Source organism: Chelonoidis abingdonii, chromosome 7, assembly GCF_003597395.2.
Source record: "Chelonoidis abingdonii isolate Lonesome George chromosome 7, CheloAbing_2.0, whole genome shotgun sequence".
NCBI classification, from domain to species: domain Eukaryota; kingdom Metazoa; phylum Chordata; order Testudines; family Testudinidae; genus Chelonoidis; species Chelonoidis abingdonii.
Genome location: NC_133775.1, coordinates 37,559,070 through 37,576,993, shown reverse-complemented (window position 1 = coordinate 37,576,993; position 17,924 = coordinate 37,559,070). Strand labels below are relative to the sequence as shown.

At 38.9% G+C, this 17,924-nt stretch overlaps 1 protein-coding gene across 3 annotated transcripts in view; it reads left to right on the top strand.

Moving 5' to 3' along the window:
• DPYD (dihydropyrimidine dehydrogenase) overlaps positions 1 to 17,924 on the top strand; it is a 594,472-nt gene that overhangs the window by 234,830 nt on the left and 341,718 nt on the right. For all 3 annotated transcript variants that reach the window (XM_075067810.1, XM_075067809.1, XM_075067811.1), the window contains one exon: positions 17,275 to 17,471. In XM_075067810.1, the coding sequence (XP_074923911.1) occupies positions 17,275 to 17,471 (197 nt within the window). The remainder of the gene's footprint in view (positions 1 to 17,274; positions 17,472 to 17,924) is intronic.

Below are 17,924 nucleotides of genomic sequence, written 5' to 3'. Positions count from 1 at the left end.
ATACATAGCATAAAACAAATAAATAAAATGTATATGGACTGCTGAACCTGTAAAAAAGCATATTTAAATTAATTAAAAAAATACTGTCTTAACCATAGCCTTCTCAAGCCGCACCTCTTAAAAAAATTTTTTTAAAAATGAAAATTTTTCTGTAAATCCAGTTTTCTCTCTCTATTCTCTATTGCAAATCTCAGACGTGTGGTGGTGTAAATTGTATGTCAACACACCTTCAGAACTTTCACTGTGCCCATAGCTAGTTGTCCTGCGGATTGTTACCAGGGGTTGGGCAAGATCAGCTTTTAATTGCATTCGGATTACAACTAGTTCTCTTATATGTTCTTATGAAAAGATTTATTGTGAAAAGCTACTTTTCCAATTAGCAAAAATTACTGGAATGTGCTTCAAGGGAAGAACTAGTTATTTTAATCCATTATTGTCATAAAACAGGATGGTCTAAGGGTTAAATGCCTCTTTCTAGATGTAAAGGGTTAAAACGTTTCACCTCTAGCCTAAGCTAACACTGACCAGAGGAACTAATGTGCGAGGGAACAAGACGTTTTCAAAACGGAAGGAGGGAGTTTTCCTTTGTTAAGAGTTCATTTTCAGCCAGAGTACGTACTCTCATACCCACCACGCCTCCTACCTCACAGCGCCCTTCACTGTCGAGACCACACGGCCCTGTTCAGGCTTAATAAATCTCTGACTAATCTAGACACCTCTCGCTTCTGTATCGCGACCCGTCGTACCATCCTCCTCCCCGTGACAGTAGTTACTGTTGAAGAAGCATACACGTGCGTGATGGCGACTTAGCGTCTATGGATCAGAGGCTGGTTCCTAGTGATCTTTTTCACTCTGGCTGAAACTGAACTCTTAACAAAGGAAAAACTTCCCTCCTCCTTTTGAAACATCTTGTTCCCCCATTAGTTCCTCTGGTCAGGTGTTAGCTAGGCTAGGTGAACGTTTTAACCCTTTACATCTAAAAGAGGCATTAACCCTTAACCATCTGTTTATGACAATAATGGATTAAAATAACTAGTTCTTTCCTTGAAGCACATTCAGTAATTTTGCTATTGAAAATAGCTTTTCACAATAAATTATTTCATAAGAACATATAGAGAACTAGTTGTAATCAAGATGACAATTTAGCTTGCCACCCTGTAACATCCCAGGACACTGCTATAGCACAGTGAAAGTTCTGAAGTGTGGTTTGACACATTACACCACCACACTCTGAGATTTTAAATAGAGAGAGAAAACTGGATTTAACAAACTTTTCATTTTTAAAATTTTTTAAGGTGCTGTTAGAAGCTATGTTAAGACATATTTTTTATTTAAATATGTTTTTAAGTTCAGAGTCCTATATAAACATTTATTTATTTGTTTTATGTATGTATTGGAATGCATTTAACTTACTAAGGGCCAAAGCCTATTTCCTTATGCCACTTCCTAACTCTTTCACATTGGGTATATAGAGCCCAAAAGGCAGCAAAAATAGTGCACTTTTACTTTGCAGTGGGGAGAAGTGTTCAGTTTCAGAAAGCCTCCATAAGGGACCCAGGGGAGGGGCACAGCTAGTGGATTTGTGATTGCATGGATCCACTATCCAAATTTTCCCTTGAGAGGAAAGAAAAGGATGGCAGATGCTACTCTAACTTATGAGCTGCTGTAGCGGCCATGGAGAAGCTGTGTCTTGGTCATGGTCTCAGGTGATATGGAGGATTCTATTTCTTCTCATCATTTGTACAAGACCTGCATACCTAGACTCTGCAAAAAAGAAGAGAGGGCGTGGCTCTGTGTGAATAAAATGTACGATTATATAATGTTTACACCCTGTATATTTTATAATTAATCCTATGATTAGAGAATCAGTCATGATCTTTTATGTATGATGACCCATTTAATGGATTATATTTATAAGTAGAGGGTGAAATTTTGGCTCCCTCCACAAAGCCTTGGAAAAAGGCCGACCCACAGGTCAAAGGATGGAATCTTTATTCCCCCTCCCTGGGATCATCTGATTGTATATCTGCATGGACAGGCTTTGCCTTTAGTACAGCTCATAGGCTTCATGTCCCCTTTGCACTGTTTATGGCCAAAGAATCTATCTGGAAAGGTCATTGGCCTACGTCTTCAATCTGTCTGTACATCTCCTTTCATGCTCCTGCTAAGACATGTCATGGAGTTTCTGGAATCCCTCTGTGATCCCTCTGTGTTCTGTTTTGAACCTCTTTTCTCCTCTGCTCCCAAAGCAACAGCCACACTTTGATCCAGTCAAAGTTTGGGCCTGCTAGAGTAGTATCACGAGGACTTGGACCAGAATGCTCATCTAGGCCAAGGGACTAGAGGAATGACAGCCAATGACAGTCTGTAATTTTTTGTCTTACCTTTATATTGAATGACTGGATCATCACAGTCAAGGGACAATATAATGAGCTCTTTAATGACCCTGGCCAATATGCATAAAACTATAACATTTGCTGCAAGACATAAGGCTTACATAAAAGAAATAGATTAAACACTTGCCAAGTATATGATAGATATGATAGTGAAATATTACTGTTTAGAAACCAAATGCAAGTATATCTGTTAAAAATTGATTTGTCTTTCCCTTTAGTCTTAATGCCATGATTAATAGGAGGGAATTATGGCCTGATAGATTTTGCTAAATATCTGCCATTCTTCTTCAAAAATCTTTAGCATTCTATTAAAAAATGCTCAGTGGTGGCACAATGATTGATGCTAAAACTGCAGGACAGAATGAATAGCTCAGAACGGCTTTCACCACAGTATTTTAAGTTTTGTTTAAAGTGATGTATTAGTATCTAAAGTCCTAACACAATAAAGTGATGCTGTGCAATTCTGCATAGTAATTTTAAAATTTACTGAAATGCACTTTATTGTATTGTTTTTTCTACATACAATTTCTTTATTTTTAGTGATCTGAAAATATATCTGTTGTTGTTGTTTTACAACTTAATAAGATTTTAGATTTATCACAGTCTGTTGTTTTTGATGACTTCATATACGCTATAGTAATCATAACTAGCAATAGTATGCAGTCATATTTGTAATAAATATTGATTTAGCTCTGACAATTTAATTTCTACTAGGTAAGACAGAAGATCTTGTCATAAACAGATGGTTAAGGGTTAATGCCTCTTTTACTTGTAAAGGGTTAAAAAGTTCACCTAGCCTAGCTAACATCTGACTAGAGGAACCAATGGGGAAACAAGATGTTTCAAAAGGAAGGAGGGAAGTTTTTCCTTTTGTTTAGAGTTTCAGTTTCAGCCGGAGTGAAAAAAGATCAAGGAACCAGCCTCTTATCAGAGTAGTAAGTTTTAGAAAGGAATAAATAGGTTTATGTTTATTTCTTTGTAACCTGTCTTATGCAATTAGAGGTAGAATCAAATTGGTATTTGGGTATTTTTTTTGTGTAACTAAATTTTTGCCCAGGGGAACATCCTCTGTGTTTTGAATCTGTTGTCTGTGAGAGTAGCTGGTATGCTAATCTCTCCCAGAGGGTTTTCTTTTACCTTTCTTTTCTTTAATTAAAAGCCTTTTTCTTAATACCTGATTGATTTTTCCTTGTTTTAGATCCAAGGGATTGGATCTGGATCCACCAGGAGCGGGATAAAGGAGGGGGGATGGTTAATTTCTCCTTGTTTTAAGATCCAAGGGATTGGATCTGGGCTCACCAGGGAATTGGTAAAGGAGTCTCTCAAGGCTACCCAGGGACAGGAAGGTTTTTTGGGGGAAAGGGAGTGATCCAGACACTGAAAATTCTGGATGATGGCAGCGATACCAGATCTAAGCTAGTAATTAAGCTTAGAAGTGTCCATGCAGGTCCCCACATCTGTACCTTAAAGTTCAGAGTTGGGAAGGAACCTTGACAGATCTCTTCAGTATCTGAATTGTAGAAATCTTAGAAGATACTCAGCTTATTCAACAGAAAGAAATATAAGTACTAACAATTCTGTATAACTGAAATTAAAAAAAAAAAATCAGTACATGCAACAGTACAAGTACTGAAGGAATCGTAAGTCATTACCAGTAACACAAACGGGACTTGATTCTGCAAACATTTAAGTGTACGCATAGATTTATTTACATGAATGCTTACAAATTGTGTATTTTAGACAAGCAACATGTGGGGATATTAATGTGAGCTGCTCATCAATGGTGCTTCTCATGCACTGTGTAAAAGTTTTTTTTCTTCCTAGTGTCTTATTTACTAAAAACTACATTGTGCTTAAAATCAAATTTAACAAATTTTTGCATAGAATTAATCTGAGGATAATATATGTGATTCATTGCAAGATAAAGTAATAATAAAAAGGCACCCTATTCAGTTTGCTGAGATGAAGACAAATTTGTAGTATAGCTGGAATGCAGATTAAAATGGGAAAATACACGGGTATGACGTATGTCCCTTTTGTGTTTCTGTACAGTGCCTAATCTGTTCATACAGTAGATAAAACTTACTCACTGTAAAATATTTTTCTTGCATATTTTAAAACACAAAATATGGAACTTTCCACTATTACACTTTCCTTATTCCCCTCCCAATTTTTGTAACTATTTACCTCATTGTAAAAAAGATATTGTAATCAAATAAAAAAGAGAAATGCATTTAAATAAAAGGAATCTAGATCCTGACAGTTAAATGTGAAACTGGACAACATTTTATGTTATACACTCTGTGTTTGTGATATAGAATGTGTATATTGTGTGCCGTTACCAAGGTAACAGTTGCAGCTAGAGAATAGTGTGGAGTAAAAACTCACTGTGATAAATTAAGGGAGTGCCAAGAGCTCAGGTTAGACCTTCTGCTGCATAGGTCAAAATTATATTAATATCTTTCCTTCCCTTCATTCTCCCCCTCCTCCCCATTACCTAGTTGCTTTTAAAATAGTGAAATATTTCTGTTTCTTGGAATGCAAGTTATGTGGAACTTTGCACCTTAGAGTATAGAGACAATAAATATAGGTAGAGCTGTATGAATATGAAACCTATAGAATATACTAACATTTACTTCTTTCTCAATGTTTAGGAACATTTTGTAGGTTTGGAGCAAAAGTGAAGTGCAATTTATTTGACTGTTATTTATTGATGTATTAGTAAGAAGTCTAACAAATGATATATTTCTGATTAATATTATTGAGTTTAAAATTAATTTTTCACTGTTTCCATTGAATTATTCTGAGTGGAACAGCAGAAGCTAAATAAAAACTGCATTATTTCAATACTTAAATATGGTCTGGACTATGTTCTTCCCTGACTCTCCTCTCCTTACCCCATGGAGTCTTTGTCTCTCTTTAAGGATATCTTCTGGTTGTTGTTACAGCAGGAAGCAATTGGGAAAGGAGATTTAATAGAACATTTTCCTAGAGGCAAGTTATTTGTGGGTAGTTGCTGTTAGATAAATTTGATAGTGGCTTCTCTGACTTTGTGTTCACAGGGAAACTGGATTGCTATTCTGATACTTACGTCACCTCCTGAGGTTACCCATCAAAATGAGAACTGAGCATTACTCTCTGTTAATTTTTTGTATTTGTCTTGATTAAACCCTTTGTCCTAAGGATTGCTTTCATTCTTAATCTGAAATCAAGTTGAAGTCTAAAAAGACTGAGTAAAATATAAAATTGTGCAGCTTGTTTCAGGTGATAGGCAGGATGTAGTGCCCCAGCACAGGATGTGGATCCAAGGACTTCAGATTTCTCAATTTGGTATTGACACAGGCTCTCTCTGAGTTCTTGGACAAGTGACTTCAACTATCTGGATGAAATTCTGACTCTAATGAAGTCAGTGGGAGTTGTGATATTGACAGGGCCAGGATTTCACCTTCTGTCTCAGTTAACCAGCTTGTAAAACAGGGTATAACAATATTCGCTTAACTGCTTGACAGAGCTGATGATTGTTCTTCAAAGATAAGCAATATTTTCTAAATATTATGTAGGCTTACAGAATTTCAGTAGTCTTTGTGTGAGGCCTTGGGCCTCAATTTTGTTGGCACTTACTGATGTTCACAAATGTGTGTGGAATTAGTGATTTAATTTCTGCTTGTGGAAAAAAAAAAAAAAGGTCGGTTTTAAGTACCTGCTTATGGATATAGCCTGTGGAAAAGCCTTTATTTCCTGGACCATACATTGCTACTAAATAAAACTACTTGAGTCAGAATAAAATTTTACAACTTCAGGAAGGCTACAGATACCTGTACTTTGCTTAATATTTTATTTAATTAAAATTCATCCACATACTTATTTTTACTTGAATAATATGTTCAAATGTACCTTAATAATGCATTCTTGCCTACAGCGTTCATTCAGACAGGCTCCATTGGGAATTTATTGGAATGTATGAGGATAGTACAGTCAGGTCTTAAAATTTACTGGCTTTATTACCGGGAAAATATATTTATTTTCAGTTGGTGAGCTACTAACAAAACAATATTAGAATAATTCAATAATATGAAATGTGCTTAAATGTTTCAAGCTAAATTAGCTGAAGTCTTCTCTAATAGCTGCTTGGCATCACATTACTCTTAATGAAGTGTTAAAAAAGCACAGTTTTAAAAACTTTTTAATCAAGGTATCTTCACCTCTTGTTAAATATAGGGCTCCAGAAATGTGCGCTACACAGTGGTGAAGTTGAAGCTTAGGTTACTTACTAACAACTGAATCCTTTCAAGTGCCTCCTTACTTTTCACAGATTTTTGGAATCAGTTATTTTGTTTCTAAAGAGGTGGTCATGAAATTGAGGGTGGGTCAGTAAATAGGACTGCTGATCATCCCAGACTACATTGCTGTGTAGGTGTACTGGACTCCCAATTCTGAATCCAGTCTATTATATACTTCATTTTATATTAGGGGTTATCAGAGCCTCAGTTGTAGTTTAATGTTGAGATCCATCTTCCATTCTATTCCCACTTTTCCATAACTTTCCCGAACAAATTATTGGTCTCAGTCCAAAGACAAATTAGAGCAAAATTGTTTAGCCATCTTTGAATTATGCACACATGGGGAGAAAGAAAATCTTCTATACTTTCCACTAAGGAATATGATGTTCGGACAACTCAGAAGTGGTTGAAATGAGAATTGTTAAATTTGACTTATTTTGTAGATTTCATTAAGACTTGAACCATAGGGTCCCCTAAACTGCTCTAAGGGCTTATAGTAGCTTTAGATTTTTAAAATCACACAGAACTTAGTGTGATATAGACAGTTTCTTCAGCTTCTAGAAATTCAGTTAAGGACAACACGTCATCCAGGAGGCTTCACATAAGGAAAACAGCCGGTTTCAGGAGGTATCAAGTTAATTAACTCCAGAACAAGAGAGTTACAAGCTTGGCTTGGTAAAGCCAATAGAATTTATAAACTCTGAAAACTGAATGGTCTGACTTTAATTTCCCCATCCCACACTTGTATAGATTTTGTTGTTGAAGGATATTGTCGTTCTTAATGTGCCTTTAGAAACTTTATCAGCTTTCAAATTCAAGAAAATGAATTGTACATATCTTGTTTTCTTTTGTTATACAATAGAGTGTAAAATCTTTGTTAGAATGTATGAGTTCCATTTTTTTTTAAAAGCTAGCTGGGTATTTTATTTATGTGCAATGCTGAGAAGGAGCCAGTGGTTGTGGTACATGACGGTACCAGTGACATAGGGAAAGATAGAATAGAGGTCCTGGAAGCCAAATTTCGGCTGCTGGGTAAAAGATTAAAGTCCAGGGCCTTTATGATAATATTCTCTCAGATGCTTCCAGTTCCACATGCAGAGCTAGTTAGGCAGAACTGCAGGGTCTCAATGTGTGAACAATATGATGGTGTTCAGAGGAGGGATTTAGCTTTATTAACTAAACTCGGGAACCTTTTAGAAAAGGAATAGCCTGTATAGGATGGGTGGGCTCCACCTAGGGTGACCAGATAGCAAATGTGAAAAATCAAGGTGGGATATGGGGTAATAGGACCCATATATAAAAAAGCCCCAAATATTGGAACTGTCCCTATAAAATCAGGACATCTGGGCATCCTAGCTCCACCTAAATCAAAAGGGAACCAGATTACTGGCATGTAAAACTAAAAAGTTCATAGAGAAGTTTTTAAAGTAAGGGTTGGGGAAAACTGACAAGTGGAAATGAGCATATGATTTGGACAGAGACATCCCTCAGGAGGATCTGTTAAAGGGGATGCTGTATATCCTAGTAAAGAGGAAAGGATAGATGTTGGTAAAGTACAGGTAGAAGCTGAAGAGGAACTGTCAAATAAAAGATGAATAGTCCCATGAAAGCAGCCAACTAAATATTGATGAATTTTATAAGTGCTTGCAAGCAACTGCAAGAAGTCTAAATATTAAGATAGGTGAATTTGAGTGCCTGGTGGAATGATGATAATCAATGGGCCACCTGCATGCAAAATATATAGGATGACAGAGTAGGTTGTTCTGGTTGGTGGAGTGGCACTATATGTGAAAGAAAACATAGAGTCAAATAAAGTTAAAACATTAAATGAATCAAACAGTACCATTGAATCTCTATGGTTAGAAATTCCATTCTTGAATAATAAGAGTATAGCAGTAGGAGTGTACTACCAACCATTTGACCAAGATTGTGATGGTAACTGTGAAATGCTTAGGGGGATTAGAGAGGCTATAAAAACAGAGAAAAAAACAAAAATAATGGGGGATTTCAATTATCCCCTATTGACTGGGAAAATGTCACCTCAGGATGGGATGCAGAAGTAAAATTTCTAGCCACCATTAATGATTGCTTCTAGGAGCAGCTAGTCCTGGAACCCACAAGGGGGGAGGCAATTCTTGATTTAGTATTAAGTGGCACACAGGATCTTGTCCAAGAGATGGATATAGCTGAACTGCCTGGTAATAGTGACCGTAATGTAATTAAATTTAACATCCTTGGGGGCATTTAATTTAAAAAAGGGTAACTACAAAAATGTGGAAGCTATTTAAATGGAAATTAAAAGGAACAATAGTGAGTGAAATGCCTGCAAGCTACATGGAAACTTTTAAAAAAACACCATCATAGAGACTCAAAATATATGTTATACCCTAAATTAAAAAAACAACAGCAAAAAACAGGAGGAGGACCAGAAAAAGAAATATCGTGGCTAAGTAAAGTAAAAGAGGCGGTTAGAGACAAAAAGACATCTTTTAAAAATTGGAAATCAAATGCTGCTGAGAAAAACAGAAAGGAACATAAGTGTAAAAGTCAAGTGTAAAAGTATAATTAGGTAGGCAAAAAAGAAATTTGAAGAGCAACTAACAGAAGGCACAAAAACTAACAGCAACAATTTTCTTAAGTACATCAGAAGTAGGAAGCCTGCCTAACAATTTGAGGGGCCACTGGATGATCAAGGTGCTAAAGGAGCATTCAAGGAAGAAAAGGTCATTGTGGAGAAGCTAAATTAATTCTTTGCATCGATCTTCATTGGAGAGGATGTGAGGAAGATTTTCACGTCTCAGCCATTCCTTTCAGGTGACAAATTTGAGGAACTCTCACAGCTTGAAATCTCTGTAGAGGAAACTTTGGAACAAAATAATGAATTAAACAGTAGTACGTCACTAGGACCAGGTGGTATTCACCCAAGAGTTCTGAAGGAGCACAAATATGAAACTGCAGAACTGCTAACTGTGGATTATGACCTGTTGGTTAAATCAGTTTCTGTACCAGATGACTAGAAATTAGCTAAAGCCGGGGTCGGGAACCTTTCAGAAGTGGTGTGCCGAGTCTTCATTTATTCCCTCTAATTTAAAGTTTTGCGTGCCAGTAATACATTTTAACATTTTTAGAAGGTCTCTTTCTATAAGTCTATATTATATAACTAAACTATTGTTGTATGTAAAGTAAACAAGGTTTTCAAAATGTTTAAGAAGCTTCATTTAAAATTAAATTAAAATGCTGATCTTACGCCACCAGCCTGCTCAGCTTGCTGCCAGCCTGGGGTTCTGTTCACCTAGGCCAGCAGCAGGCTGAGTGGGGCCTGCGGCTGGGATGCCAGTTGGCAAGGGGCTGGCAGCTGGGACCCCAGACCTGGGGGGGTGTCAGGGGTCAGGGCAGAGGGCTGGATGTGTGTGGGGGGATCAGAGGTCAGGGCAGAGGGATGGGGGCTGTGGGGTTGCAGGGCAGAAGGCTGGGTGTGTGGGGGAGGTTCAGAGGTAAGGGCAGAGGGATGGGGGTCATGGGGATGCAGGGGAGAAGGGTGGGTGTGGGGTGGTTCAGGGGTCAGGGCAGAAGGCTGCGTGTAGGGGGGTTCAGGGCAGAAGGCTGGGAGGGTGGGGGGTGCAGGGCAGAAGGCTGGGTGTGTTGGGGGTTCAAGGGTCAGGGCAGAGGGATGGGGGCTGTGGGGATGCATGGCAGAAGGCTGGGGGGGTGGGGAAGTTCATGGGTCAGGGCAGAGAGATGGGAGGTGTGGGGGGTGCAGGGCAGAAAGCTGGGTGTGTGTGTGGGGGGGGTTCAGAGGTCAGGGCAGAGGGCTGGGGTGCTTGTTTCGTGAAGGTACTCCCAGCCCTGAGCAGCTCATGGCAAGGTGGCTGGAAGGGATATGCCCTGTTCCACCCCCTTCCTCAAGGCCCCGTCCCTACCTCTTCTCTGCCTCCTCTGTGGAGCAGCAAGCACACTGCCGCTCTTCCGCCTCCCCCTCGCAAGGGCCATCAACTGATTGGCGCAGGGAAGGAGAGGAGGAGGGGCAGGAAAGCAGCACGCTGGGGGAAGAAACGGGGGAGGGGAAAGCTTGGCTGCCACAGGACCAAGCTTCTGCCTCCTGCCTCCGCAGGGGAGAGTGGTTAGGCGTTGGGGCTGATGGGGCTGGGACTATGGCAGGCAGCAGCATGCCACTCAAAATCAGCTTGTGTGCCGTGTTTGGCATGCGTGCTGTAGGTTGCCAACCCCTGACCTAAAGTGATGACAATTTTTTTTAAAAAAAGACTTCAAGTGTGATCCTAGTAATGACAGACCATTTAACTTCAGTACCAGGCAAATTAGATGAAGCAATAGTAAAGAACAGAATTGTCACTCACACATATGTGAACATGATACCTTGGGGAAGAGTCAACACAGCTTTTTTAAAGGATAATCATGCCTCACCAATCTATTAGAATTTTTGAGGTCATCAGCAAACTTGAACATGGGGATCCAGTGGATATAGTGTACTTGGACTTTCAGAAAGCCTTTGCCAAGGTCCCTCACCTGTGACTTTTAAGCAAAGTAGGCGGTCATGGGATGAGAAGGAAGGTCCTCTCATGGATCAGTAACTGGTTAAAAGATAGGAAACAAAGCATAGGACTAACCGGTCAGGTTTCACAGTGGAGAGAGATAAATAGCAGGGTTCCCCGAAGATATATACTGGAACTAGTGCCGTTCAACATATTCCTAAATGATCTGGAAAAAGGGGTGAACAGTGAGGTGGCAAAATTTGCAAATGATACAAAATTACTCAAGATAGTTAAGTCCAAAGCTGACTGCAAAGAGTTATAAATGAATCTCACAAAACTATTTGAGCATAAGCTTTTGTGGACTACAGCCCACTTCATCGGATGCACGCAGTGGAAAATACAGTAGGAAGATAGATATAGATATGTATACACAGAGAACATGAAACAATGGGTGTTACCGTACACACTCTAATGAGAGTGATCACTTCAGGTGAGCTCTTAGCAGCAGGAGAGAAAAAAACTTTTTGTTGTGGTAATCAAAATGGTCCATTTGCAGCAGTTGACAAGAAGTTGTGAGGAACAGCAGGGAGGAAAAATAAACATGGGATAAAATCCTGCTCAGCCCTCCTGCAGCTTTGGGCTGGAAAATGCCCAGTGAAGATGGAAACTTTGTGGAAAGTCTAGTAAATCGCTACTGAGCATGTGGAAATGGATAGCAAAAGCCACATCCCTTACACCAAGGCCACCTCTCTGGCAAATTTAAAGTCTCACCTCCAAAGCATTGTGGCACTATATATGACAAGATCATGGGCAGGAATGGGTAGAGCCCTTGAGGTGAGGCTGTAATGGAGATTTTGAAAGGGAAAATATGTGGATGATTTCACCCTTTCTTGAGGGAGGGGGAGAAAATGGTGGAAAGGAGAAGAAAGAACAGGACAATTGACAAACTCAGAAAACTTAAACTGAAAAGCACATTAGAGAATTGGTTCACAACCTTTTGCATATACACAAAAGTAATGCATGAAGAAAACCTGGGGTTGAAGCGTAGCTCTTTTAAAATATATGGATAAGGAGGCAATATGACCTAGTGGTAAGGATGCTGGACTGGGAATCAGGACCTGAATTCTTATCCTGGCCTTGCAACAGACCTACTGCGTAACCTCGGGTAGGTGTTTTTTCTCATTTCGGGCAGTGGAGGATCAGAGTTTTCTGTAGGAACAGAAGACCAAGACCTATGGCTGAAATGCATTAAAGAAGGGGGTGGGGGGAGTGTTTTAATTCTTCATGCAAATACAAACATGCATAAGGAGTGTGGAGAGCAGGATGGCATTCGTTAGAGGTTACAAGGGAAAGAGAAAATCCCTGAGTGGTAAAAGTCCTACTAAGGATTGCACTTTACCTCTCTTCGCCAAGGTAGTCATAAAATTTCTTTATAACGTGGCCACAGTCAGGGCGGAGGAAGAAGGGGAGATGGTATTCACATGTAAGGTGGTATTTTACACTTACTTGGTATGCAGAAATAATTACCTTCCAATAGGATTTGTACAGTGGAACCCAGTGAAATTTAATCTCTTGAATTATAATGTAGTGAAACTTCACTGTAAAATGAGTGAAAGTCTTTTGAAATGCACTGAAGCAATTTTCAATTTTCACACTATGGGCCTTGACAGCCTTAAAATGCAAAACTCCCATTGAACTCCAGATGGCAAGATATAGCAGGCTCTGCTGTATAAAGACAGTTTTAGCCTATGCACAAGAAGACAGAATTAAGGTTGAGCATTCAGACTTAACTTTTAGAATTTCCTACACGATTGCTTGATTTCTCAACCTTAACATTGCAGTAATACCTGATTTCCCCCCCCCCACACCATTTTATTATAACAATTGGTTAGATTATGAGTCTGACGTAGGTCTATACCATCTCAGTTAGTGCTCCTATTTGCCGAACAATGTATTTAAAAATAAAGAAAATGTACTTGAATAATATTTGTATATATGTACTGCATAATTTATACATTAAAATATGCTAGGTACATAATTTATATTACTGACTAGCATTCCAATACATGTGCATATGCCTTTAATATATAAAAAACTAATGGAAATATAAAAAATGAAAAAGCTGCTACCTCCTTCTATATGAATTTAACAAAGGAAACATTTAAAAAAATCCTATTCCATTTTAGTTATCACAGTCTAGTTTCACAGTACAATGTAAGCTTTTCAGCCTGTGAAATCCATTAATAACCACATTAAACCCTCCCATATTGTATAAGTTGTCAGATATAAATTATTCTTTTTTAAACAATTATCTATCTCTTGCTTCTTGCAGTTAGTTAAAATGCAATGCCAATTTACAAAGGCTGGCAACAATTTTTGGTTTTTAATCATTGGTTTACCTAGCTGAGAGTTTTCAAGTCAGTGTGAAGAAAATGAACATTTATTCAAGCCATGAATGAAAATTTCAGTTCATAAGTTTATTGTGCCAAAGTTTAACTTGAAAAGAATATGCACTTCCCATTTCTGAAGAGAGTGTGCTAGATGTCACCCACAATTATGTAATGAGTTTATTAACAGTGTACCTTTATAAAGGGCTAGATAGTGCCTGTAGGGCGTAGCCATGCATTGGGAGTTACATAGCGCTGTACTGCCCCTGAGAAATACTGAAAGGTGCTCTCCCTTTGAGAGGCAGAGTGATTCCCAGGGCTCTCTCTAGTGTGATACACTGAGATTTTTCATTGGCAGCGCAAACTGTTCACCCCTTTTAAATGTATGAGACTGCAGTGCTGTTACCAAGATACACTACTGGGATCTACAATGCCCCCAAAGTGCCAGAGATTAAATGGAGCCATAACTTCCTTCCCCATATGTACTAGCTAACAAGGGTGGGATTCTACATGGAAAATGCTTAGAGGCTGCAGTTCTGTCCTGTACTTACACAGTCCATAGAAGGCAGAGAGGGTCCTTCTTCTTGCTGTTACACTCTGTGGTCATGCAAGGGCCAGGCAGAATCTGGTCCAATGAATCTGGAATCTGTCTCTGTATCTGATTTAAACTGTTGTTTAAAAATGCAAAGCGTGAACAAACTTTGTGAAGTTTTTCATTGTAAAGAAATAACTGCCTAAGTTATATTTTCAGTTATAACAGCTAGTGGCTTTGTCATAGACCCCAGAATCAGAGCTATGCCCCAGCTTTTAAACAGGAACCCCATCAGTCTGCCAGACACCCAAGGGACCCCAGTCTTCCTTTAGGATAGGCCACACTGCCTCCCGACCTCAGAGACTGAGCCTCTGGGCTCAAGCACTCCTGCTTCACACTGAGCTCTGCCCAGTGAGTCCAAGTGAGATAGGCTCCTCCTCATAGGCTTGTACACTCTTCAGGGACTAATGCACCTTAGCATATTTGCAGTGACACCAGGCAGTGTTTTCAAAACAATAGGATTTATAAGTCAAATGGAACACATCATTGGAAAGTCCTTCGATTAGCATATGGAAATGAAGGTTAAGACATAATCCATCTGGCCAAGCCAGAGCCATCCATCAACTGAGCTGTAATGGACTCCAATATCGTTTCAGAGTAGCAGTCGTGTTAGTCTGTATCCGCAAAAAGAACAGGAGTACTTGTGGCACCTTAGAGACAAACAAATGTATTTGAGCATAAGCTTTTGTGGGCTACAGCCCACTTCATCAGATGCCCAAAATGGAACATATAGTAAGAAGTTATATATACATACAGAGAACATATATAGCTTCTTACTATATGTTCCATTCTATGAAACGTTCTCTGTATGTATATACATCTTCTTACTATATGTTCCATTCTATGCATCTGATGAAGTGGGCCCACAAAAACTTATGCTCAAATAAATTTGTTAGTCTCTAAGGTGCTACAAGTACTCCAATTCTAATATTGTTTCTGTCTCTCTCAACTTGTAATGGGATCCATTACCACTTCAGTCTCTCTCTGACCCTTTTGTCAGTCTCAGGTGAAAGCAGCCAGCCTCTTACAGAAGTCCACTCCTTTCCCATTGCCAGTCATCTCTCTGCCCTTTGTTCTCAAGGTGATTTCTGCTCTGCTTCCCTTCTGATAGGTGTGTATGTGTGTGTGTGGGGAGGGGGGGGATTAACCTCCTTCCTCTTGGTCATTGATAGCTAGGTGTGAATGATTTAGTCATTGGTGCTTCCCATTGTCTCTTTCGGATTGTGCATTGATATTGGTCTCTTTCAGCAGGTTCCAGACAGTTCCCTAACAACCATTTGCTGCTCCTCAAACAGCAAGGCAACATACACCCTCATGTCTCCTGTGCTGCCTCAACAGCAGACTGAATGTCCCCTCTTGCTCCGCCACTGGGTAGCAATACTAAGTACGGAGGGATACTGAAGTCGACATAAGATTAATAAAAATATTAGAGAAAATTTTCACCTGACCTCTGAAAATCAGGCCCATTTCAGTTGTTCCAAATTAGAGACCCCAAATTGGGGCACCCAAAATCACTGATCATCGTTGAAAATCTGGCTCTGAAGGCTACATTTTCAGTGTTCTTTAGGTACCTAAAGAAGCAGATAAGAACCATGTGGGATTTTCAAAAGCACCTAACTCCCATTAAAATCAATAGAAGTTAAGTGCTTAGGAGCTTTCGAAAACACCATGCCTGTCTACTTCTGAAATGTGGACCTGTGTGACTTGCCCAAGAGACACACAGAAAATCTGTGGCAGAGACCGGTCTTGAGTTTCCAGTTATTGCATTAATCACAAAAACATTTTTCTTTAACAATAAGGCTAATCTGGACCCTGTTTTGAAGGAGGCCCCCAGTAAGGGGCTTCACATCCTTTTTTTTTTTTTCAGTGTTGTCCTTCTCAGATGGGGATCTTATCCATCCCTGAACTTTGTTTCCCATAAATCTCAATCCTAAAGTAACTTTGGGACTCTGTTCATGCTTTTCATCAATGAAGGCTATATTTAATTGTGCGCACTATATTACTACCTTGGGTTCCCCTACTTTCTATTTACTTGTGCAAGCAGAGTAATTCCAAGTGTTTTAGTTTCTATTGTTGAATGACTTTGGTGGAAGTATAAAGCATCAGGTTGAAGGTCAAGAGATTTGATCCCCTGAGAAATGAAATAAAGAAATATTCCAAGCATGGTATCTCATTACCAGGAATCCTAGTTTTCCATGATCAAAGAAACCAAAATTCTCCACTAAAAACCATAAAAATCTATGTTTTTCTGCTATTAAAATGAAACGTGATCGTGGGTGCCCCTCTGCCCAGGGCTGAAGCATCCCCATATTCCTGTGTGTGCACCAGTGGCATGGGGTTCTACTGTATCTTTTTTTTAATTTATTTTTTTCACAAAATGTAAAAACTAAAGATTTTCTGTAAAACTGAAAATTCTGCATTTCTTCCATGGCAAATGGATTTCTAGGATCACTATTTATTACTATTATAAGTTTGATATTATGAAAGGAAAAATAAGTGCTGATGCTTGAGTATGTTTGACATATTGCTAATTTCTCCAATAATGTCTCCTTTTATGGTCATGTGCTTTCATCCTTTTAAGGTGCCAGTGGAGCTCTGATGGTTTATACCATCTGAGAATCTCATCCCACATTAGTAGCTTCGTAAAGACCAAAAAGAACCCCTAAAGAAACTAAAACTGAGAACACAATGCTGCTGTAGCATGAAAGGATACGTGGGATGGGGAGTCATGGGAGATTATTATAAAACATTCTGCAATTGTGTTTGCCGTATTAATATAGTTTTTGATAACTAAATCCTGCTCTGAGCTGTACTGGTGCACAAAGAGTGAAGGGAGCTAAGGGAGTAACTTTTCAGCCAGGCAGGATTGACTGGCAAATTGAGGATGGAAGAAGCAGTCTATATGCTGTGCAATGGAAGATTTTCCATTAGAAATCTCTTTCCCTGGACCCAAATGAATATTTGTATGCATTTATATAATGGTAGTCTATTTTAATGGACTGAAATAAAAAAAGTAATAATACTAGCAGAAAATTACATTGTGATCAGTATTTTAAAGCCATTTATAGTAAAGTTTCAGTGCTGGGATTGTCATTGTACAGTATTTAACTTAAATGTATTTCTTTTCAGGTGTTCAAAGCTATGAATATTCCTCAGATTAGAAGCCCTTCCTTACCTCCCCCAGCAGAGATACCTGAAGCCTACCATGCAAAGATAGCTCTCTTTGGTGCTGGGCCTGCAAGTATAAGTTGTGCTTCTTTTTTGGCTCGATTAGGTTACTCAGACATCACCATATTTGAAAAACAGGAATACACTGGTGGCTTAAGGTAAAAACTGGGCAAATGGGTGTTTCCTGTGGTTGTGGGACGCATATAATGAGGGGAGATAATGACAAATTTTAAAGATTCACTTAAAAAAACCCCAACAACCAACCTTCCTCATCCATGTTAAATATTGTCCTTAGTTGCACATATGTTTGAAAATTCCCATTCAAGTTCAGTGACTGTAAAGAACTAAATTATGTTAAAAAGTAGACTAATATATGACTGCTATGAAGGGAAACATAGTTTTCACATCTGCAGCTTTTTCATTTAGCCATGGCAATATGAAAAGAATTGGAACTGAGATCTGTCTTCTCAAAAGGGCATACATGCTTTTGCCAGTTAAGGTTGGACAATCACATCAGTATCTGTGTATGCAAATCCTTGAGCTGTACATGTATATGAGGCTTTGCTCAGGTTCTAGAGAAGCATGCACAAAAAGTGGCTATACATTTTTTT